The 25872-nt window shown below is 40.8% G+C and overlaps 2 protein-coding genes across 2 annotated transcripts in view; one reads left to right on the forward strand and one right to left on the reverse strand.

The window, feature by feature from the left end:
• The window catches only part of TMEM163 (transmembrane protein 163), a 112038-nt gene that overhangs the window by 85121 nt on the left and 1045 nt on the right, over positions 1-25872 (reverse strand). Inside the window, exon 2 of the mRNA XM_079994748.1 lies at positions 23454-23598. Within this exon, the coding sequence (XP_079850874.1) occupies positions 23454-23598 (145 nt within the window). The remainder of the gene's footprint in view (positions 1-23453; positions 23599-25872) is intronic.
• Positions 1233-23989, forward strand: ACMSD (aminocarboxymuconate semialdehyde decarboxylase). Its single transcript, XM_079994626.1, has 10 exons — positions 1233-1357; positions 6947-6991; positions 12124-12220; positions 12713-12762; positions 13884-14120; positions 15384-15477; positions 18656-18751; positions 19183-19355; positions 23223-23321; positions 23815-23989. Exons 1-10 carry the CDS (start codon positions 1301-1303, stop codon positions 23875-23877), a joined length of 1011 nt encoding a protein of 336 aa, XP_079850752.1. The 5' UTR covers positions 1233-1300; the 3' UTR covers positions 23878-23989.

The raw sequence follows: 25872 nt of genomic DNA on the forward strand, positions 1-25872 counted from the left end.
ACTACCCTAATAGATTTTATACAGTAAGAGGTACGTATCTCAATTCTCTGAGTGCCAGTTCTTATGTAACCAAAATGGCATCATCCACACACTACAGGCAGACTTGGAGAAAACCCAACATGCAAAGAAACCTTTCATGAGGAAATCCAAAGGAGGAATATCTCCCCACTACCCCGCAAAAAAGTAGTGCAATGAAGACTGAGCATGCTGACAGTTGTTGGTGGGAATGGAAAACTGCGGGCACAGAGGTAATAGAATGGAGTCTCTGAAAATACTCTTATTTTATCACAGGTCCCACTTACAGAATTTATATGGGGGGCCCCTGCAGACTGGGAGCTCTATGATAGGACTGCTTTGTTTGTTTATAACATGTATATGCCACTTTCCCTCCATTTTGAGTATTCATTCTGATATGTTTGAAGGGAGATTAGATGCTGTTGGCTATTTAATGAGCATTCAGTCTGATTTGCTCATGGGGAGGCAAGATGGCATGCTATCACTCTTTCTACTGCAGTTCCCCATGCTTCCCTCATTGTAAAAACTCTGATGTCTTGGGGAAGTGAGTTTGTTGCTCTAAATCACTTTTCATTGTGCAACCTGAATTAGCCAGTGTGTGACTGAAGCCCACCTAAAAATAGCAACAGTCTGGAAATGGCACATTTCTTGTTTGTTTTTTGGCAGGTGCATTCTATAAAAAGTCATTGATACAGTGCTTTAGTGGTGGATTTATACACTTCAATCCACTTTATTAGTTGTTCTGCGAGGCTTTCTTCATTGCTGTATGAAGGGGTAGTCTTGCACTAGACAGCAACAAAAGTGGGACCCAACCCCCAACCCCCCACTCTGGTATATTTGTGGTATTAAAAAGTTACAGGATTAAAGAATGAAGTTATAGGACATGCACTGATTGGAAACAAGGCAGTATGTCCACCCCAGACTTTTTGCAGGCACAAACAGTATAAAAACTGGATCACGTATAACGATCTTAATATCCCCACAGGCACAACTCAGCATGAATGCACAATATAAAAGGCACCTGGAGGAGTCATTTCACTGTTGCACAACTCTTTCTGAACGCTATCCAGCTTCTACACTCTATTCATGTTGCATAGTTTTGACCAGCTCAGCTCTCCTGAGCTATTTGATTGGTTACTGTAGCCTGATAGGTTAGTGGGAGGACTGGAACACCAATTTAAGTTAATGAAAAACTACTACTCCAAGGGCAGGCAGTACAAAAGCACAATTAAGTTTATCGGGTGCAAGCCTTTGTTGAAACTAATCTTCAGGTGAACCTACAGAAATGAAAATTGACATTCATAGTCACATTCTGCCTAAGGAGTGGCCTGATCTAAAACAGGTAATAGCTAGACTGGATATTTGGTACAAAAGCTCTAGGTACAAGTATTGCTTCTGATTGCTATGAATGTTTTCAGCTGAGCTTTATCTCTCATACTTCTGGGCTTTGAGAACTCCCTTCTTGGTATATTTTTTTAGGCTGAACTCTTAAAGAAGAAGATGACTGATCTTAAGTTCCAAATGCTTCTGGCCCCCTAGCGTTTGCCAGAGGGCATTTTGACTATTCCATTAATTTGAATCCATTAAACAAATATGTTCTGATAGTTGCTTGGTAAAGCAGGCAGGGTTCTCTGTGTGTTGTTGTTTAAAAAAAATACTGGCAGGAAAATGTCCCTTTTCTTTTTCACCTTTTAATAAAATTATAAATTTTTCAGCTGCATTGCTGTGAATCAAAACACAGTGGGTTTGGCTAGTGTTCAGTGAGGTTGTCTTCTCCCCCCGCCCTTGTTTCAATCCACATTTGCAGTGTTGCACTTTTGGAGAGGGGATGGGGATGTCTTCACACGCATGGCCTTTTTGGTTTCCCCAACCCTGGAAAAACAACAACCCAGAATTCTAATTAACTAAGTTGCCATCTGCACCTATCACAATATCACATCTGCTGTATCACAAACACACACCCTAAAGTATGAACTGAATGCAGCTTATGTTTTCTAGTCAGATTGAAGCTGGTTTGAGGGGGGGGGGATGCATCAAAGAAGAGTTTCTCAATAAACTACACAATTGGTACTTTGGCCAAAGTTATGTGTATGCAGCTTGAAAAACTAGCAGTGGGAGTGCTCTGGATGCAGAGTAAGCTGTAATGTGAACATAACCTTTATCAGCATCTTTCTTCATCCACTGAAGGCATCATTGAGTTATTGGTATATGGTGCAATCCTAAGCATTTTTATTCAGAAGTACTATCATTCAGTGGGACTTACTCCCTAGCAAATATATCTAGCATTGCAGCCAATGTATTTAAATGCATAGAGCTATTTAATTTATCAGAATAAATCAAATATCTTTATATTGGGTAATATCTAGTATTAGTCCTACTTGGAGTAAACCCATTGATATCAGTGAAGTTAAATGTTGTTGTTGTTTAGTGGTTTAGTCGTGTCCTACTCTTCGTGACCCCGTGGACCAGAGCACGCCAGGCACTCCTGTCTTCCACTGCCTCCTGCAGTTTGGTCAAACTCATGCTGGTAACTTTGAGAACACTGTCCAGCCATCTCGTCCTCTGTCGTCCCCTTCTCCTTGTGCCCTCCATCTTTCCCAACATCAGGGTCTTTTCCAGGGAGTCTTCTCTTCTCATGAGATGGCCAAAGTATTGGAGCCTCAGCTTCACAATCTGTCCTTCCAGTGAGCACTCAGGGCTGATTTCCTTAAGAATGGAGAGGTTTGATCTTCTTGCAGTCCATGGGACTCTCAAGAGTCTCCTCCAGCACCATAATTCAAAAGCATCAATTCTTCGGCGGTCAGAAGTTAAATAGCTAAGTCCATTAATGTCAATTGGTCTAATCACAGTATGACTTAGACTGGATATCACTCAGCATTAGAAAAAACAAAAGTTTGAGAATTTGAGTGCGTGGTTGCTGAACAACTCCAGGCACGCCTGGAGGATGCGGACCATTTGGATCCCTTCCAATCGGGATTCAGGCCTCATCATGGGACTGAAACTGCCTTGGTTGCGCTGGTTGATGATCTCCGGCGAGCTAGGGACAAAGGTGAGAGTTGTTTCCTAGTTCTGCTGGATCTCTCAGCGGCCTTTGATACAATCGACCATAACATCCTTCTGGACCGTCTAGAGGGGCTGGGAGCTGGGGGCACTGTTATACAGTGGTTTCGCTCCTTCCTCCTGGGCCGTGTTCAGAAAATGGTGGGGGGGGATGAGTGTTCAGACCCCTGGGCCCTCACTTGTGGGGTGCCTCAAGGTTCCGTCCTCTCCCCCATGCTTTTTAACATCTATATGAAGCCGCTGGGAGAGATCATCGGGGGTTTGGACTGGGTGTCCATCAATATGCAGATGATACCCAGCTCTACCTCTCTTTCAAATCAGAACCAGTGAAGGCGGTGAAGGTCCTGTGTGAGTGCCTGGAGGCGGTTGGAGGATGGATGGCGGCTAATGGATTGAGGTTGAATCCTGACAAGACAGAAGTACTGTTTTGGGGGGACAGGGGGCGGGCTGGTGTGGAGGACTCCCTGGTCCTGAATAGGGTAACTGTGCCCCTGAAGGACCAGGTGCACAGCCTGGGAGTCATTTTGGACTCACAGCTGTCCATGGAGGCGCAGGTCAATTCTGTATCCAGGGCAGCTGTCTACCAACTCCACCTGGTACGCAGGCTGAGACCCTACCTGCCTGCGGACTGTCTCGCCAGAGTGGTGCATGCTCTAGTTATCTCCCGCTTGGACTACTGCAATGCGCTCTACGTGGGGCTACCTTTGAAGGTGACTCGGAAACTACAACTAATCCAGAATGCGGCAGCTAGACTGGTGACTGGGGGCGGCCGCCGAGACCACATAACACCGGTCTTGAAAGACCTACATTGGCTCCCAGTACGTTTCCGAGCACAATTCAAAGTGCTGGTGTTGACCTTTAAAGCCCTAAACGGCCTCGGCCCAGTATACCTGAAGGAGCGTCTCCACCCCCATCGTTCTGCCCGGACGCTGAGGTCCAGCGCCGAGGGCCTTCTGGCGGTTCCCTCATTGCGAGAAGCAAAGCTACAGGGAACCAGGCAGAGGGCCTTCTCGGTCGTGGCGCCTGCCCTGTGGAACGCCCTCCCCTCAGATGTCAAAGCGATAAATAACTACCTGACATTCAGAAGACATCTTAAGGCAGCCCTGTTCAGGGAAGTTTTTAATCTGTGATATTTTAGTGTATTTTTGGTTTTTATGGAAGCCGCCCAGAGTGGCTGGGGAGACCCAGCCAGATGGGCGGGGTACAAATAATAAATTATTATTATTATTATTATTATTATTATTATTATTTGCACTGGGTTACTAAACAAGCCAGTAGCATACACAATCCTGCAGGAAATGACACTTACCTGGGAGGGAGTAAACCTCACTGAACTCAACAAGACATACTTCTGAATGTCTTAGATGTATATAGATGTGGTCCCCTATAAAATGCCCAGCCCACTAAGTTGGCTCAGAAGGATAATATGGTCAATGGCATTAAAAGCAGCTGAGCAATCAAGGAAGAATAATAGAGATGTACTCCCCCTGTTCCTCTTCCAATCTATCAGTCAAACTATTTATTTCAAACTATCATTTGACTGCTTCTGGGGTCCATATCTGGTCTTTAGTTATTTTCAGCAAAACTCAGGCGTTCACATTAAAACAATACTTTGACTGGGCACACTATGAACTAAGAGTTAGGTAACTCTTTTTACTAACATACCAACCTTATCTTAAACTGGTGGTAATCAGTGCATAGCACATCACTTACAAAAAGAACTTGATTCTGCAGAGGGGTGTTGCGGGGATACTCCATGCAAAATACAGTTTGACATCAATGGAAAACAAAAATTGCAGGTTTTGTGCCAGGCGCTGTGGGTTAAAGCCTCAGTGCCTAGGGCTTGCCAATCGAAAGGTCGGCGGTTCGAATCCCTGCGGCGGGGTGCGCTCCTGCTGCTCGGTCCCAGCGCCTGCCAACCTAGCAGTTCGAAAGCACCTCCGGGTGCAAGTAGATAAATAGGGACCGCTTACCAGCGGGAAGGTAAACGGCGTTTCCGTGTGCGGCTCTGGCTCTGGCTCTGGCTCTGGCCAGAGCAGCGATGTCACGCTGGCCACGTGACCCGGAAGTGTCTCCGGACAGCGCTGGCCCCTGGCCTCTTAAGTGAGATGGGCGCACAACCCCAGAGTCTGGCAAGACTGGCCCGTATGGGCAGGGGTACCTTTACCTTTACCTTTACCTTTATTCATGCAGATGCATTAAAGTTGCCTCTATGTGAACTAGTTATTAGCTATTTCAGAGTACCTTTTCAGTCTCTCATAATGAGATATTTCAAACCCAAGAATCTTTGAAATAAAAGAAAGCTGCCTTTCTTTCATCTGCAATCCCCAACCCCTGGATATTAGAAGAGTTTTAAACCTCTCTGGGAGAATCAATGGACATTTCACTTGTGTATTTGAAGCTTTTCTCTGCTCTTTAAATATTAATAAAAGAAGGTGACCTTCACCCCTGCTTCTGAAGCATAGAGGCTGAAAGGGAGAATCAATATATGCCTACACTAATGATTAACTAATTACAGCTCAGCAGATTTTTTTTAAAAAATTTTTTTTATCACAAACCCAAGATTTTACTCCTGGTTTCATAATAAAGGCTTAGCATTAAATGCACACATACTTGGGAATAAGCCCCACTGAATTCAGTGGAACACAATTCTGAGTATCCTGCATTGTGCTGTAAAAGTCCATTTTGGTGGAATGGGAAGTAGATATTTTCTTAAATCATAACAAAATTCATCCTGGTGGTAGCCCAGTCCCATCCCATCTCCACTGCAGATGTGGAACCACTATGGACATCATAGGACAAGCAGCTGGACAGTATTGTCCTGGACCATTCAACTACAGGACAGCTAACATTCTGTGTGCTTTAAAAATGGAACTGCCCCAATAAGAAAGAAATCCAGGGTGGTATAGCGGTTAGAATGTTGGGCTACTAGTATTGAGAGACCAGGGTTCAAATCTCCACCCAGCCATGAAGCACTCTGTATGACCTTGGGCTAGTCACTGTCCAACCTACTTCACAGGATTGTTGTGAAGATAAAATGAGGATGGGGAGAACTATGTATGCCACTTTGAGGTCCTGGGAGGAAAAGTGCAGATTTCCTGTCTTTTATGCCATCATGGGCTGCTTTTATCCAGAAATGAAAAGGCCCTCTGTCCTCTTGTGTCACCTTCTATACCAATAAAACAGGGTCAGTGGTTGTTGGTGCTTTTGACCCCAGCATTGGAGCAAAGCATTGCAGCTCTTGTGCTGGTCATTACTGCACTCATTGTGCTAAAACCTTAACAAATTAATTGCAGTAGGTTACATTAGAACACAGTCCTAACCATGTGTCATCAAAAGTAAGTACTACTGAATCCAATAGAAGTGGACTTTAGTCCCAAGTAAATGGGGTTAGGATTGCAGCCCAAGTCACAATTGCAATGGGACCCAAGTGCAATTAAATTGCTGTGGGTAGAACCCATAGATTATTGCTTTCAGCATGTTTTATTGTTAATTATTTATTCTGCTGGAAGCTACCTTAAGCATTGGAAGACTAGTCCTAAGAGATCCAGTCCATCAGGTCTAGTCTAATGTTCAGCTAGTTCAGCACTCTATTTCTAATAGGGGCTGGCTGCCTCCTGGACTACACAAACAGAGCCTGAACACAACAGTTTTAAATGTGCAATCACTCTATTATTGACTTAACATTTCATAAGTAGCTATATATTTGAAACTGGGCTCCATAGCTAAGAGAAATTTTTGGAAACTCCCAAAATAGCCCTACATCCCTATGGTCACAATTTGGCTCTAGTCAGAATAGTTCTTCACATGATAGCCTTAACTCCTGTTTCCATGGCTATGGATTTAACCATATGTATACTTCTCCTCCTAGAGATATGGCTATGGTGGATGGATTCAGCTGGAGGAACACTGTGAGGTAAGCTGTGTTTCTGACCTATGTGACCCATGAATAAAAAGTTATCTAGGAATATAGATTAAAATTATGGGAAAATCTATATGAATAACCCTACTGAATTAGTTCAAAGATTCCTCAAATTCAGCTTCAGATTTTTCACAGTGGCCAGCCATTTGCTTCCGGGAAGCCCACAAGCAACACATGAAAGCAACAGCCCTTTACTGCTGATGCCCTTTCCAGTTGAGGTATTGAAAAATGATACTGATTCAGAACTTAACTAATAGACTGATCCTCCATTATACTGACTACCCACCCTTTAAATCTAAACAAATATCCATCACCACATATTGTGACAATGAATCCTATGAATTAATTAGGTCCTGTATGGAGGTGTACCTTCTTTTGGCTGTCCTTTTTTAAATATAAATTTGAAAGCTCACTCTCACACACATAAGAACATAAGAAGAGCCTGCTGAATCAGGCAATGCCCCATCTAGCCCTGCACCTCACAGTGGCCACCCAGATGCCTGTGGGAAACGTTCAAGTAGGACCTGAACACAAAAGCACTTTTCAGTAAGTAGCCATTAATAGCCTAATCCTCCATGAATTTGTCTAATCCTCTTTTAAGGTCATCCAAATTGGTGGCCATCACTGCCTCCCGTGGAAGCAAGTTCCATAGTTTAACTATGTAGAGGTTATTTTATCTGTCCTGAATCTTCCAACTCTATAATATTCTTTTTGAGGTAAGGCAGTCAGAACGGGGCACAGTATTCCAAATGTGATTACAACATTGATTTGTATAATGGGATAACGATATCGGTGGTTTCCAAGCATGGAATTTGCCTTTTTCACAGCCTTTTTCACACTGGGTCAACATCTTTGTCAAGCCATCTACTATGACATCAGTGCCTCGGTCATGGTCAGTGACCACCAGTTCACGAACACATGTTATCTTTCAAACTGTTTATATTGAGAAATATGTACAAATACCGTACACATTTACAAAACCAGGTGGTGTTATGGACACGAGCCATGTGGCACTTAGCAAACTGAATGGTGAAAATTGCAAGAATATGTTTGTCTACTTAATGTGCCTGAAAGACAGAAAATATACGTATATCTGGAGGGAAGGCACTTTGACCAACTAACTCTCTCATTCATAACATGTTACTGTGCCTTATTTTAATGGAAGTCATGACATGAGCATGAGCAATGACACCTTTCTGTACATGCAAACCCTTTCCTATACCTGATTTGTTCCATTCACAAAATATTTAATGGAGGTCCAGGTCCTGAACTCAGTCCAACCCATTTTAAATGAAATGAATCTGGCCTCAAGCAAGCTCATTAGCTTATTTCTGCTTCCCAGGAGTAAGTAATTACTTCAAGGCCATTCCTACACTGCCTGTAAACTGAAGCCTGCAGAGAGAAAATTCTGATTAAATAATATGTACAGAGAGGGGAAATCCCACAGCTCTTAGCTAAAAAGCAAAGGACTAAGGAGCAGTTAAAAACTCACATGGTTTTTAAATAACCCATGGTTATTTGGAGTTATTATATAGAGAAAAAGTGAAATTATGCCCTTTTCAGTTTGCCCCAAAAGTAACTGTGGAAAAAATAAGAACCATTGTATAGATCTGAACAAATACAATATCCCAAACTCTGAAAACCTCTTAAGAATTTTGCTTTCTTCACTTTTGCCCTCTGAATCTTTGTCTGAATCATTTTCTTCACGTCTCCATAACAACCACTGCCTAAAGCTCATTCCCTCTGAAAAGCAACTTTTAACAAACTCAAGGATCACATCTCAAATTTGCCATCACCTCAGTAGAATGAAAAATTATTGTACATGACCTAAAAGCTGGCCTAGATTTATGCCTCTCTGGAAATCAGATACAGTTGTCTCATAATAATTTTGTAAGGTCAAACACCTGAAACAGCAACTTTAATTTTTTTTTTAATCATTTATACCTAATATGCAGTGACAGCAACTTAGTGATCTCCATAACAATCAAGTGTTAAAAGAATGTACTGGATGAAGAACGTACTGCTAATTAAAAATACATTGTCTCTTGATCATAATATTCAGCATTCATGAGGTAGATACTGGAGAGTGAAGGTACAGTGTTAGAAGATGGCTGCTCCACCACAATTTTACATGGAGGCTACACTTGCCCCACCCACCCCATAGTCAGAGAAAGGCTCTGGGGCTCACTCCTTGCATGAAGGTAGTGGTGCAAGGAATCACACCACTGCAGTAGCCAATGAGGTGAGGGTAGTGGCTGCCTTTATAGGGGAAGCACCACCCTCAGATGGCTTTGACAGCAACTCATCCTCCAACCCTGTAAGATAAAGGCATGTGGAGTTGTTGTTGTCTGTCCCGCCCCCCCCATCCCTGTGCAATTTCTATGCCTGCTAGTCTTTATGGTGGTGGACACTTTGCTGCAGATATGTTTACAGTCATTATTTTACCCCAAACGCATGTCTCATCATGAGTCTTCACTTCAGGGATAAGAGGGCAAAGAGCTCTCACAACTGGTTTTGTGCACCCTAAACAAGCATACTGCTTTGGTACAGTGGAGGATGCTGTCCGCTCACCAGTGCTGAAGTGATCAGCCACCGGTCTGCTTGACTTCTGTACATGGAAGAGAAGGCACCAACTTGCCTTATTTCTCAGGCAGCTGGCTCCTGTCACTTCAGAAGGTGAGGCAGCTTAGAGCAGGGCTTCCAAGACTCTCAATCCTTGGGGAGGTTTATATTTTAGGTTTTCAATTTGATATATTACAGAGTTACTTTTTTTGGTTAAAGGTAATTTGAGCTACTAGCTTTATTTATTTTTTTTGGCTTGGTAAAGCCACCATAGGGTGCCTTGACCACATCATTTTTCATTCAGTAATTATTTCATTGGAATGCACTGTTATGTGGTGAGAGCTCAGGCTTACCACATCAAGGGAAGCTTGTTTTCCCTTAGGTAGCAAATAACATCTCCCATCACACCACATTAAAATGAAAAAAGAAAAACACACTTTGCTTCAGCTTTACTATATCATATATATTATTTCCTCAAAATATTTTATGCAAAAAAAACAGGTATATATTGGGGTTCAGTTTCATCATCATCATCATCATCATCTGACCAAAATGGTATTTTCTTGTTTTTTGCTAGAATTTATGGAAGTCAATATCAATAAATGTTGGGAAACAGTGTAATATAACCCACTGTTTATGTTATAAAACAAAGATTTAGCATCAAGAAAGGAAGCCTTAGATTAACTTTATGAAGAGCTCAGTGTGGCAGTCGTAGCTTGCAATGGAAAACTAATTTTCTCTGGATCCATGTGTGTCGAATAATTAACTGCAAAGCCTCTGAGAATCAGCTCCAAATTAATTTCAACTACAGATCCAGCAAATAAATGCTTGTATTAAATATATCTGGGTCATGTGCGTTCATGCTGATGATAGAATGACTATGTGATTTAAGCCCACACCTTTTAATGAGGAAAGAGCTACCTCCGTCCATCTAATTGAACTAAGCAGATTTGTTTTCCTTCTGCATTGGGCTTGCTATAGTCTGCACATCACTAATGCAGATGGAGTGGGGGAGCCACTGTTTTTAATTAGGACATTGCTCACTGGAGATTCCATCTCATAGTATAACCCTTCAGGCCATTGGAAAGGCTATTATTTCTCTTGCTACAGTCGGCATTTATTTATGAGGGTTTAAAGGAGAACCCCTAGAGAAATTATAGTCTTTTTAGTATTGCTTCAGTACTGCAATGATTCCATATAACAATCTGCCAGCCAAAGAACCACACAACTTACTGTGCATACCAAAAAAATATTCCCACTGATCATAACAAAATGAATCCCCATCATCTATTTTTATAGAACAAGATGCTTGATTCCACCAGGTCATTTCCATCTTCTCTAAACCGTTTGGTGCCTGTTATGTAAAAGTCAACAGAGGACTCATATATCCATACTCTGTAGGAATATATGCTTAAGTTCTTCCCTCCTGGCACTTTGGAAAATAAATTCTTGAACTATATTTGCCAGAGGAATCAGATGGCGGCACTGTAATTATAGCTTGTGATATTTGGAGCAATTTTCTTGAATTGTGACACAGCTGCCAAGTCATTCCAGGAGGCTGCCAAAATACAGTCACAATGAAATTTGGGGGGTGGGGGTAGAATTGAGGTTTTAAAATATTTATCAGTTGTTATGAATGATGTATGAGGCTAGTAACATATTCAAGGTTTAAAATGTCCTTGGTCTCATGGCTTTATTAAGAACTTGCAAGAAACCCACTGGATCAAAACACAAAGTTTTGAAAGTTTTAGGCAGGCAGAATTGCTGTACTGTATTGCTTTCAACACCCACTAAAACTTCTTTGTTTAAGGAAGCCTAACCGGACATGAATTTGTAATGTGTAATACATAATGTGTAATTATAATATAGATATTTGGTTTGAAACTGCTGCTTTTATTTACATTTTGATAAAAAGATTGTGTCAACTTGCTTATAACATTTGATTTTATCTTTATTTTTAATGGAGTATTTTATATTTTTTATGTAAACCTCTTAGATGTTTTTGTTGATTAAGAGCTATGAAGTTTTTAAAAATAAATATATTTAGTCCAAGAATAGCCGAAGTAGTATCGTCCATATGTTATGAACTACAATTTATAGACACATGGCTTTGCTATATCTTTTCTTAAAGCTTTTTTACATTATAAACCGTTTTAAAATGTGTTTTAATAGTGTGTTTTTTTTAAAATAAATAAAGAGTCTAGGCTCCTTTGGGAAGGACAGCAGGATATAAAATTAATAAATAAAAAACTTCTATCAGCCTCAACTTCAAGTGATGGGAGTTGTAGTCCAGCAACATTTGTAGGGTGTCAAATTGGCTACCCTGGATTTAGCTCACCCTCATGATCCATCACAATCATGGAAATTAAATACAGCATGGATTCCTGCCCTATGGCCCCATTACCTATGTGTCACAGTAAACTGCTGTTATGTTAAAAAGATCAGGTCAGCAAAAGCTGTTGGGTACTAGATTAATAAATAACAGACAGGAAATACATGAAAATATTCCTTTAAAAGGAAATACAATAACATTTACCTTAATAACTGTTCCCCATTTTTTACAGAGGGAAGCCAAAATGATGAAAGATGGGAAACTTTTCAGGGTTATCCAAGAGAACTGTTGGGATCCAGAGGTTCGGATTCAACAGATGAACCAATCAGGTACTATTAGTATGGATGTGTACTATGCAGACGTCCAGTATGGTAACAGTAGCTTTTAAAAGATGCTTTTGCAAAGCATCAACAATTGATTTTCAGAATATATATTGCATTTTTGTTGAGTAAGAAAAGCTAAAGCAGACTGCAAAATATATTACTACAGAAATGCACCGATAAATTTCCATCTACATTCAAACCTGGAAGCCAAAGTAACAACAGTTCAAGTGTTCCTCTTGAAGAGCCATTCACTTGTAGTGGGTTATTTTTCAAAAATATTCATTAATTGCCTCCCTCCAGGAAAACAGGTTCAAGTTTATTTCTAAAGTAGCTGATTACTAAGTAGTGAAGAAAACAATCCCAAAATTGTTTCCCTCCCTAGTAGTCCTAGAGAAGTCTCGTTGCTCATAAACAAACTACTCTGGAATAGTTTGCTTATTTTTTTAAAAAATATTTAATGGCATTTATAAAATAACTTTTACTAATTTTGTTCTATAGGAGTCACTGTCCAGGCCCTTTCTACAGTTCCTGTCATGTTTAGTTACTGGGTAAGTCAAGTCAAGGAAAAGAACTACAGCATTTTTGTATTGCAAAAATCAAGCAACCGTGAACTCCACATGCAAAAAGGAAGGCAGAAATCCTTCTGATTAATCAGATACTTTGCAATGGCAGAAGGCTCAGGAGACTAAAGAATGTCAACAGATGTCATTGTACAGATGAGGTCTGATGGATTATAAATAATTGTGTATAAAGCTGGGTATATTTGTCTTATTTCTCAGATATATTGATAATGGATGGAAGTTAATTATTAATAACATATCTGAATATTGCTCATTACAACAAAATTAGTTGCTTTACTCTAATACTAAAGCTTAACTTTCATTTTAAAATTGGCTTCTCCCAACCTACATGATTGTGAATAAATTCTTAGAGCCAGATGGGCAATGTGTCCAGTGAGGGCTGAAGCTTCTAGGTGATAGAATGGAATTTAGCATTTGCCATTCAGGTTCCATTTTTGTTCTACTTGTGCAAAAGTGCTTTCAGAGGCATTAAAGAGCAACACTAACAACGCAGGCATCTGCTCCAGTTATGGTGGTGGCTAAAGAGCTTTTGTATTTGGCGCTACATCTAGTGGAAAATCATATCCAGAGTTTCAGCCTATGACCTCCTGCACTGAAAAGGGGTGGGGACCATCAAATATATATCTTGCTGCCCCAGCAGTACTTTAACTAATTAGCAGTGTCTGTGTGTATAAGGAGTTGAATTCCTGTATGTAGGGAAGCATCTCATTTTCTGGATGATTGCTGTGTGTTACACAACAGTAGCAGTTGCAAAGAATTTTGTAGTATCTGTGTGTTTTCCAGGTTGTACTTTGTGTGTATGGTGCATTAGGCTGTTTTCATGGATTGGTGCCTCAACAAAGGAAAAGTAGACCATCTCTAGTGTTTGTGCTCCTTTTTTCTTCTTAATTGTCCTGCTAAGAGACCATAGGTTCCTAGCTAAGCTATCCTATTTAGTTGTTCTGTGAAGCAAAGGGACTTAATTCTAGAGTTCTGCATATGCACTGTTTGAGACTTGACCTAAAGGTTATTTACACAACCAACTTTTGTTTCTCTCCCGATTTGAAAACCACATGTTAATTCCTTCTTCCTTTCATGATTCTTACCAGGCCAAACCACAGGATACTCTAGACCTGTGCCAATTTTTAAATAATGACTTAGCCACTACTGTGAAGAAGTTCCCAAAGAGGTTTATTGGCCTTGGCACCCTCCCCATGCAAGCTCCAGACTTGGCTGTGAAGGAATTGCATCATTGTGTGAAAGAGCTTGGATTTCCTGGTGTGCAGATAGGATCTCATATCAACAACTGGAACCTGAATGCCCCAGAACTCTTTCCAGTCTATGCTGTGAGTAGACATTCCCTTGTTAATAATAATAATAATAATAATAATAATAATAAATTTATTATTATTATTATTATTATTATTATTATTACTACTACTATTATTATTTATACCCCATCCATCCGGCTGGGTTTCCCCAGCCACCCTGGGCAGCTACCAACAGATTAAAAACAGAATAAAACATCAAACATTTAAAACTTCCCTAAAGGAGATGTGGAAGTCTAGATGAGCTGTAAACAACAGATATCATCTTATCTTTCACCGAGAAAGAAGGGAAGCATGTAGGAATGGGATCTTAAATGAAGATAGTAGCAGTGTCTCACGTATGTTGAAGCTTAGAGTGACTGGAGTTCTAAAAATGATAACCAGCACAGTGCTGTGAATTGAACCTGGAAGACAACAGGGACCCAGTGCAGATGCTGGTGGACCTGTGTATGTAGATGCTATGAACTTGGTAGTTCCTGTACATGTAAATGCTGTGTACCCTGACATACCAACTTAATCAGGAGACAGGTATGGAAGTCCATGCCATGATTCTGAATCATGAACAAGGATTACTCCCATATAAAATTCTTAATGCTACTAATAATAACAATGAATCATTCATTTTGCACTTAAAATAACTGAAGTGCTTCACACAGAATTTTAAAAAGGGCCTGTACCTACCTAAAGGGTCACAATATAAATGAAGACAAGATGGAAATTAATAAGAAAAGGAGAAGGGGGATAGTACATGTATGTACATCTAAATGCTGCAAGTGGGTTCAGGCACTGGCTGATGGAGATTCCAGCCCATTGGAGAAGCCCATTAACTGACTTATAGATCCTCCTAAGACTAGCAATTATTTGTTATATTTTTATCACAACCTTCCTCCAAGGAGCTCAGGAAACAGTATATCTCTTTCTACCCCACCCCAGCACCATTTCATATCTTCGCATTAACCCTGTGAGGTAGGTTGGTCTGAAACATGACTATGCTTTCTGTCCTCAGTCCCCAGAAGCATGAGTGAGGAATTTCATGTGAGCAGCTGAGACTGAATTCTTTAGTTGAGATTCCTGCATTGCAGAGGGTTTGACTTGATGACCATAGGATCCCTTCCATTTCTACAATTATAAGATTCTATGATTATTGCTCTTAGATGTTTTACTCTTGTGTTATAAAAATACCAGACTCTTACATTTAAACACTGGCAACTGTATTACTTGAAATGTCATATTTTTGGTCGACTTTTTAATAAACTCTTCCCTACTGCCTCTAATTTTAAGGCTGCTGAACAATTAAACTGCTGCCTCTTTGTGCATCCCTGGGACATGCAGACAGATGGAAGGATGTCTAAATACTGGCTTCCTTGGCTTGTAGGTCAGTAGCACTTACAATTCTTAAAAGACATTCATTCATTTTGTTCGTAAGTAACAGCAATGAGCCAATTTAGCATAGTAGTCAGGGTGTCAGACCCAAGTTCAAATTCTCACTCAGCCTGAAACTCCCTGCGTGACATTTGGCTATTCATCATCTCCCAGCCCAACCTATCTCACAGGGGTTTTTTATAGGGATAAAATGTAGATGCGGAAAAGTGGGCTATAAATGAAATAATGCAGGAGACTCAACTGAAAATGTACAGGGAAGATTTGCACAACTTTTATTACAGTTCCTTAAATTCATTCACATCCATGAAGTTTGCATCAAGGGGCTTTTAATCAGGATGCTGTTGATTGTTCTAAGTTCCCTAATACAGCAGTCCTCTTAAAATGGCTTTAACTATCACCCTGAGAAGTACTGAAGGGGGATATATAAATTTCCACATATGTAATGCCTTGCTGCCACATGCCTCTGGGTGGTGGCAAATTGTGGCAATTTACACCCCCACACCCACCATTATGAGATAACTGAAGCATAGATTGCGCATTATCCTTGAATAAGTATGTTACCACCTTGGATGCTACTTGGAAGCATGAAATGAAGGTGCATAAATCACTTTTGCTTCCCGTTTTTCCCATCAGAAGTCACAAAAGACATTGCAGATAGGAATAAGCTGCTTGTAATTAACACATGGTAGAAAATTGTTAGCTTTGTCAGATCTCAAGATTCAATCTCAATGGCACTGTGATCTCAAACTCCCACCCCCCCTTTTACTCCACATGGGTCTTCAACATTTTTTTCTATTTAAGCCCACATGGGACCAAATGTCTCCTGCCACATCTTAGGATACTCCTAATGTTCTGAATGTCTTTACAGAAGCAGAAACATATCTGCCTTCTCTGCCATAGCTCTTTGTTTATACTACATTGTTCATTCTCCCTCAAATGAAAATGAACTTTCTTCTCAAGAATAAAAGTAGCGATGAGAAGATCAGCTATTTTTAAACTGAATTGTCATCTCTCTTTCTTCCTTCCATGGGGATTATTTGCAACCAGCCAGTCACTGATATGATAATCTGTACTTCCTGTGAGTGAAGGTAGTCAATACAGGGCTTGATTCCAACTTCCAGGGCAGTGATTTGCTGGAAAAGGAATATCACAGGCAGAAAATGAAGGGAGGTGGAAAGGGGAATTAGTGAGAGTTGAGAGAGCAGTTGCTGAGCCACCTGTGGCCCTGGCCTGCCTGCTCGATTGCTTGAGAAATTTTTAAAAAGCATATTGTCCATTCACTCTTCCTTATGGGCAACCTTATTCCCATTAATTGGAAGAGAGAGACACATATATGGCACATTAGGGAAGATTCAGGGGAGGAAAGATCCTTGGTTGTAACCACTGAAGATGGAAGCAGAGGACTATAACCCCAGATACCAAGGTTCCCTAAAGGTGCTGATAAAACTTCTCTCAAGCCAGTTGGGACTTCTTTCCACTTTTTATAAATGAAAAAAGATCTGTAGTGTTACACTTGAGGATATGGCAATGTGTATGTAAACAGGCTAAGTGCTGTACTTGTAACAAAACCTTATCAGGAAAATGTTGCTACCTTTTAACTTGCTTGCTTATAACTGGCACTGAGCAGTGCACCATAGCTGAACCTATTAATTTGTTTTTATTTTAAGTACCTAGCAGTGAAATATCAGCATTGCACAGTATTACAACATCAACCGAAGTTGAGAGAGATGAATAGGCAAAGGGAGGGGAGGAAGTCAATGAAGCATGCAGATTTCTGTTCCCCACCACAAATATAGATTTTTTTAAAAAATTGAATTTATATACCACCCTTCACCTGAGGATCACAGAGTGGTTTACAGTATAAAAACAGAAAAATACATACATATGTTGTGTAAACTCATCATATGCATTCATACAACAATGTATTATCTAATTATCTCAAGGGGCAACAAAGCACCATTCTTCTGTATAGTAGCAACTCTACATGGTCACCACAATGAATTAGAATGGCTCACACCCATATGGAGCAGGCAAGCCTTCCCCAACCTAGTGCCCTCCAGATATTTTTAACTACAACTCCCATCATCTCTATCTCTATCCTGAGTGGGGCTCATGGGAGTTGGGAATCCAATATCTGAAGAACAGAAAGGAAAGACTGGAGTAGACTTTCATACGGGAAGGTTCCACATCTGTCACACTGCACATTCTTGGAAGTGACTTGCTCTGGTGCAGAGAGACTCCATGCAATGTGGGTTCATTATCAATGTGATAGGGGACCCTGTCAAATTACAGCTGTCGTGTTGTTTCCAACTAAGTTTTAGTCAGAGTAGACTCACTGGGTGGGATTCAACTAATGAGGCCCATCAGCATAAGCCCTTTGTAAGGACTTCCACTTGAACAATTGGGTTCCTCCCTTTTCCTCCCCAATGTCCCCTGAAATTGGCTCAGGGTGTGTGTTAGAGAACCCTTAGAACAGCAGGTGAGGAGAGGAGAGGGGGATCACTCCATCTGGCAAGCCAAATGCTGATTGAACAATAAGAAGAGCATGGTGTTGAATTCCTGCTTTGAACTTAAATTAGTCACGCCCATCAATTTTAATAGATCTACTTTGAGTGTGACTAACATACTTAGACAAGTATTCCCCTGAACTGTAACTTTCTGCTCTAATTGTTTTAATTGCCCTTTTAACTTTTTTAATTGTTGTGCTTTTAGCAGGCTTTTTATTGTGTATTTAACTACAGTATGTGTGACAATTTTATAATGGATGTAATACTTATCAATCACTTGACAAGGCATGTAAGCTGTATATAAATTAAAAGAAACAACAATAACAATGTAGGGGTGTCTTGTGGCCCCTAATCTGTGTTTCTGATTCACATCTCTCAGCAACATCTATGTGACATGACACCATCACACTCATTTTCCTGGCAAGTAGCTGCTAATAAAATGGAAAGGGAGCAAGGAAACTCTTTGTGTGAGCATATGTCATCTTTTCTTAGGTGTTACTGGTAAAATATGCATCAGGAACCTGGTAAAGTCAAGTTGGAGTATCAGTTCTTCAATTATACACAGTGGATTTCACAATAATTGTGATAATTTTTTAATTTTTTTTTACAAAACTATTATGCATAGTACTGTAGAAATAATTAATAACTCTTTCTTGCTATTAGGAATGCCCTCGGAAACAACCATCGCTATTTGCTCCATGATTATGGGAGGGGTATTTGAATTGTTTCCCAAGCTAAGAGTTTGCTTTGCCCATGGAGGTAAGTATCTGAGAGCAGGAAGGCTGGAAGACACACAGAAATCATCAGTATACAACTCTTTGCCCCAACACACACTAGTCATGGGGTGGTAATTCAACACTAGCCCTACTCAAAGTCAGCCCATTTAAGCTTTTGGGCATTACACGCTTAGGTTCATTCAACTGGGGTTGGCTAAGGCATGGTAGAGGCAAGGGCAGCACTCCAGGTATAAAGCCAGATTAGACCTTTCAAGGTCAATATCAGGAAATAGCTGTTAGGGATGTGGATGGGGAGGCAGGGAACACTGCACGTGCATTCCATATGCAGAAAGTCCCAGATTCAATCCCTAACTTGAATATATCAGCAATGTCTATATTATTTTACAGTGTTTAATGGTACTCCTAGATATATTCATTCAGGCAAAGTAATTTACAACACATATTTCTTTTTAGGTGGCTCTTTCCCTTATACAGTGGGGCGCATTTCCCATGGATTCAACGTGCGGCCTGACTTGTGTGCAGTAGATAATAACATTGATCCAAAGAAATACCTTGGTTCATTCTACACAGATTCACTTGTTCATGATGAATGTGCACTGAAGATGCTAACAGATGTAATAGGAAAGGTGAGTGAGATGGTATTTAGCCAAAGACTGCAAGTAAGCTCTCTCTCCTGACTCTTTCGCACTCCTATTGGTGCAAATGGGAATTTCCTTCCTAATGCAAATGACGGGGGGGGGGGGGCGAGGGACAAAGAATTAAAGCCTCTCTTTCTCCATCATACATCAGATGAGAAGACAAATACTTGCCATGATGGGGCCACCTTTCCTAGGTGCTAAACATCCCTTCTCTCTTGCCTTCCTTTCTCCTGGGTGATAAATGGAAAGGAAGAGACAGAAGCCAGGGCATGCCTCTACCCTTTGGCACACCCTTAGGTTGACTCTTCCTTTGCCCAGGCAATAGGAGAAGAATAAGCAGCAAAAAGACTGGTGAGACAGGGGTTACCCAGGAAGAGAATAAAAACGCATCTTCTTGGTATACTTGAAATGATTACGTATTGCCCATCTTCCTCCAGGGACAGTAATAAATATCTGAGAAGGGTCAAATTGAGACACACAAATAATGAAGGAAGTACAGTCACCCTCTCTCTAACATGCCCCAGTCTTTTAACTCCGCCACTTTCCAGGTTGGAAGGTGGATTAGAAGGAAGATTCAGCATTAGGACATGCTAAAGAGAAAATGGTGGCATTTTGCTGGTGCTTTTCAAGGTTGCCCTTCCTATTCTCTTCCCTAATTCAGAGATCACAAAGATGAGAAGTGATACTTGAACATGCCAGCAGTCCACTTGATCTAGATCCTGGCCTTTTGACCTGTTCTGTCCTTATTCACCAATAAAAACCTAGCTGTTGATACTTAATAAATGCATTTGATTGATCCAGTTCCTCCTTTTTTACTTGCTGAGTATTTTACCAGCAAACAATGCTAAAAATAATACACATCAACAATGATATTAACAAAAGCTGATACAACATGGATTAAGCTAGCTCTTTAACTGTGGCTAATTATTGCTTAAGTGCTAGGCTCTTTGGAGATTTGACACTGTCTGTCTTTTATACAGTCATGTAGGAGATGCTGAGGCACCACTAATCACACTCCAACAAATTGTATCTGAATTGTTTTAATTTTGAAGGTTATTTTAATATTCAGCAGCTTTGTGAGACTTTTCCCCAGTGGAATCAAGGCAACTTTCAGAAAACCTCCAGACACCGTGGACTGTCTTGTAAAATTTTCCACATTTACTTCTATCTCTGAATTTATACAGCTAGCTGGAATGAAATTAGATACCTTCAACATTCAGTATCTGAGCACACAATCAAAACTTATGCAGGCCATTGCAGAGAAAGAAATCATCAGCTGTCCTGAGCATACCCAGCCCAAAGAGGACAAATGGCTGGGAGTTTAATTCTTTACTGACAAAGCATGAACTTATAGTAGCTCCACTGATGCACCAAATATGCATACACACACTTCTGGTGGCTAAGCAGCTGGAGGCCCTCCCTGAGCTTATGCTCCAGACTGGACTGATGGAGTCGTGGGTGGCCAGCCCTCAACCCCAAACTTAAGTGCCCTCTTCCAACAGCACAAGGGCAAACAACCTGCGACTCCTTCAACACAGGAGTTGTCACTGTGCCTGTCTCCTCAAGTCCCTCCTGGTCCTGAGAGACAGCAGGGAAGGGAACAGAGGGGATTCTGATAGCACCCTCCCTTCCAGCCAGCACCATTTCTCCCTCAGCTTCTGGTACATTCTGTCCTTCCTCCCTTGCTCCTGTCTCAGGGGAGGCACAAAACTCATATATCACTACCCATTTCCTTTGGCCCCGCCATCTCTTCCACCCATGCCTGTATCTGCAACCCTTCTGCCAACCCAGCAGTTCGAAAGCATGCCAGTGCAAGTAGATAAATAGGTACCTATGCAACCGTAGGGTGGTGTCCAGGAAGGCCAAATTGACCTATCAGCTCAAGGAGAGGGCCTGGTAAGATATGGCAGGGCAGCACCATTATGTGTAAAGCAGGGCCAGGTGAAGGTAATGTTTTACATCAAAAATAGTGCACAGCTATGGGAAAATGAATTCCCTCCAGCCAGTTTGTGTAGACACCCATGTCATATTTATCCAGGTATGAGGACTGGCACCTCATTTGTAACCCTCACCCCCCAAAAAGGCACTGATTACCAGCATGCATTTTGGCCCCATGCTGGATATGATATTAGACTATGAGAAAAATGGCTGTGCAACAGACTGTGGAGACCTAAGTTACACATTCTCTTCCTTTGACCCAACAGAGTGTAATTTGTTTCTCTACTGACCTTCAATGAACTCTTTTAGCAACCATGTAAGGCAATGACTTTTGAAAGTAACAGTATTTTCCAGCACCCTGTTTGCTCTGATGTCTATTTCTAGAACATCAGCAGACTCAGCTGGTGGATTTGTTATTCTGAGCATTAAGGTATATGTTATTATATATGTTACCATAAAACACAGTTACAAGCTTAGAATCATACGAGAAAGAGCATCTAAAGCCCCTAAGGGCATGTACTTTACATATACTTTACATAACAGACTTTTTTACTTTATACTGTACATGGTTGAGGAGTCACATGGCTGTATATAGTAGACACATGTAAAAGATCTTGGCCAAACACAGATTTCCAGAACCTTTGCGCCCAATATTTCCTTTGTCATCTATGGCATACATCTCTTCTTTCATGCTTTACAATAGCTTCCAAAAGACACATGGCAGATTGCAGTGGTCCTGTGCTTTGACATAACTGTTAAGATTGAAGTGTTTCTTTCAGAAACCCCACGGTGACACCTGCTGGAGACATTTGGCAGAGGGGAAAATATTTTTGTACACAGCCTCCAGAATTTCCTCCAGAATCAATGCTTTGGGCATTTGTTCTGATATCAGTGACTGTGTTGTTTGATTGTTTCTTTCTAAGATGTGTTTATAACATATGTCTGTCTTCCTTTCTCCAAGGAACTCAAAATGGCATAAATGAGGAAATCTCATTTTATTTATTTATTAACCCTGTGAGGCAGGTTAGGCTCAGTGGCAGTACTTGGAGCACCACAGAGACAACTGAACACTGAGTAAATGTGATATCTAAAAGAAGCAGGGCTTGTTTTTTTAAGTGTCAATTTGTATTCATTTCTTAGTAAGAAGGAAACAAATGGCTATGGCATGATGAATCACTCCATACACCTTCCTCTTTTGTCATAACTTTACTTTCCCCCCCCCTCTTCTTTAACACAGGACATAATTTATGAATGATCCAAAATGATCACAGAACCTCCAGTACCTCAGAACCTCCAGCTTTCTCTACCCATAACAATGAAAGCAATTTGCTCAGGAAGAACAGCCTTTCTATGGAGAAGGAAGGAAAGGGGTTGCCTTCTTTAAAAACCAAATCTTGCTTTCTTCCTCATTAATCATCCATTCAGTAACAGCATATGTTAAAGCAATCACATATACTATATCCACTTACTCAGGAGTGCACCTCATTGCACTGTTTCTCCTACAACAAAAACACTTACCTTCTGAGGTAAATAGTACAATCTTGTACAATTCTCAACTTCCTGGCGTCTTTTACCCACTATATACTCTCTTTTACTGGCCAGCAATTTGCACACACAGAAAAACCAAAGAGTTTTAGGATATAATAATCAAAATGTGCCTCACTTATATATAGAAAAAATAATAATGCTCCCCATAGGACACTCTTAAGTTGGAAAATGTGCACCTATTAAATCAAGGACAAATAACTTTTGGCCCCCAAGTCATTGTTGGATTCCAACTCCTGTCAGCCCCATCTAGCATGATCAGTGGTCACAGGTGGTGGAAGCTGAAGTCTAACAATACCTGGAGAACTACAGGTTTTCCTTCCCTGAATTAGCTGCTAATAATGCTATCCATCCGGTTATTTCTGTTTTCAGGACAAAGTGATGCTGGGAACAGATTATCCATTTCCACTGGGAGAACATGAACCTGGAAAACTTATTGAATCCATGGAGGAGTTTGATGATGAACTAAAGGTATTAATTATTACATTTTAAAAAAATCTTTCCATCAGTCCCAGCCATCACAACTTCACTGGCTGGGACTGATGGGAATTGTAGTCCAAATCAGAGCAGGGTTTGTGATTCAGGAGGGGGAGGGTTGCTTACCTTGTGCCCAGCAGGAGAAACAGATTTCTGAGTCTTCTGACATGAAGGGCAAAATCCCTTTCACTGCTTGTGGGAGTTTGCAAAGCCCAGTGAAAAATGAGGAGCTGATCCCTTTCTTGAGTCCTCTGCATATGTTGAGAGATTCCTGAGAAGAGACAACCACCCATAATGGTTGGCTACTACTGTCCCTGGCTGTTTATTATATTTCATAATTCAAATTCATTTTTATACAAGAAGCCACTGGACATTTGTTTGGAAAGAATCCTGGTGCAGATATATTAATTTCTTTTCAAGCCATTACTGTATTTGTATCAAAAACATTTGTTAAGACTCTCAAAAGCCTCCTTACTTTTTGTTGCAGGATAAGCTCAAGTTTGGCAATGCTCTTGCATTCTTGAATCTTGACAGAAAGCAGTTTGAATAACCTCAGAACTATAAACATTTATCACAGTGTTGGGTCTTTATGTATAATTATGTATCTACATCCTTATGTGTATGCATCCCCATGAAAATTTCAAATAAAAGTATGTATAATATTTATGGTTTACATCTGGAAGCTTCATGCACCTTCATGCAAGCTGTATGCATTCTGAGCCTTTCAAGTGTGTAGATCTGGCAGATTCCCTTGTTATCTACAGAATCAATTGTTTGTTATAGTTTTTGATGTTTTGGGGACTTTCTATAGCAGCATTCACAATGGCCAGATCTGAATTTCAGGAAACATCTCCTCACATGGAACTGCAGTACAACAATTGTGGCTCTTGAGCTGTGCTTAGCACAGTTCATGTAGGAATGCTCATGAAAGTACAAGGTGCTGGATGTATTTATAGTAACAGAAGTCTCCCTACTTGGCCTCACTTGGGAGCTGAAGTGGAGAAATGCATTCAGCTAAGCTCCTCAGCAAAGGTATAGTATAGAAAGGACCACATTTGAAGAATTATTAAACATTCACCTTCAACTATATGAAGAAAGGCTACATTTGTTCTATTCATATGCAGCAGATAGAATAGAGTATCTTTTGGCTCTTTTTCACACATGGAAGAGGGGGAAATTCTTTATTTGAAACCTATCAGTATATTTGCATGTAGGTCTATCGTTTCATAGCAGTGCATTCATTAAATGTCTTCTAACTTGTTCCATGAACCCCTTTGCTCTTAAGCACTTATTTTACATACTGTTCTGTAGGTGATCCTATTAACATGAAGGTGACTACCTTTTGAATGGGGCAATCATATGCAATTAAATGTAAAAAGAACAATCAGGACAATTCTATGTAAAGCCTAATATAAAGCAACCATTCACAGCAGCAAATAATACAATCATCCTGACAACACAATCGTCCTGAGAATACAATCATCCTGGCATTGTTAAGTTAATTAACACCTTTGGTGCGACAGGAGGCCACTATCTTGAGTCATGGCTAAAACACAAAAAATCTAATTTGCTTTGATAAGTTCACATTCAGCAATTTTGTGCTGGAGGCTCCCTTTGACATTCTTTTGCAGAGTAGGAGGATGGCTACTTTCTCTTTAGTTCTGAGAAATGCAAAACAGGGCAGATGATATCTTTTACTAATTTTTTTTTGTTGTTGTTGGTTTGATGAGCGTGCAAATGTTTCTGGTACATCAGATTCCTACTCTGTCAGAGAGCCTAAGAGAAATTTAATGAATGTCAGTGGGGGGTGGTGTACTGCAAGATCAAACGCATCCATTCTTAAGGAAATCAGCCCTGAGTGCTCACTGGAAGGACAGATCATGAAGCTGAGGCTCCAATACTTTGGCCACCTCATGAGAAGAGAAGACTCCCTGGAAAAGACCCTGATGTTGGGAAAGATGGAGGGCACAAGGAGAAGGGGCCGACAGAGGACGAGATGGTTGGACAATGTTCTCAAAGCTACGAACATGAGTCTGCCCAAACTGCGGGAGGCAGTGGAAGACAGGAGTGCCTGGCGTGCTCTGGTCCATGGGGTCACAAAGAGTTGGACACGACTAAACAACAACAACAACAACAGGGGGATGGTGTGAGGGAAAGAGAATTGAACCAGAGGCATTATGTCCCAAACACAAGCCTAGCTAGCAGCAATGTAGTCTCTGACTGAAGGTTCTGGATGAAGGAAAGGGGGAAGGCATGAGTGATAAGGAAATCTGCCAGCATAATGTGTGCTTTCATGAGGGTGATGATTCGTTGTAACATTGGTTTTGGGCCACAGGGGCCCTTTCCTTCCTCCAGAACTTTCAGTCAGAGACTACATTGCTGCTAGACTTATGTTTTGGACACCTCTTGTCTGCTTCTCTCAGGATAGAAAAGACTAGGTTAACAAGCACATCTCTTGCAGAGCTGTTGTGTTCACTTTCCCTCTCTTATCCTCACGAGTTCCAGTTACAGGTAGGTAGCCATAGTCAAAACAAAATAAAAGAAA

Source organism: Podarcis cretensis (genome assembly GCF_951804945.1).
Source record: "Podarcis cretensis genome assembly, chromosome: 1".
NCBI classification, from domain to species: Eukaryota; Metazoa; Chordata; class Lepidosauria; order Squamata; family Lacertidae; genus Podarcis; species Podarcis cretensis.

Bases quoted from the DNA above. Each gene is read 5' to 3' on its own strand.
- ACMSD (XM_079994626.1), top strand. From the start codon at position 1,301: ATGAAAATTGACATTCATAGTCACATTCTGCCTAAGGAGTGGCCTGAT. The intron at 1,358-6,946 runs GTAATAGCTAGA...TTCTCCTCCTAG, and splicing joins AGTGGCCTGATCTAAAACAG to AGATATGGCTATGGTGGATG. The intron at 6,992-12,123 runs GTAAGCTGTGTT...CATTTTTTACAG, and splicing joins AGCTGGAGGAACACTGTGAG to AGGGAAGCCAAAATGATGAA.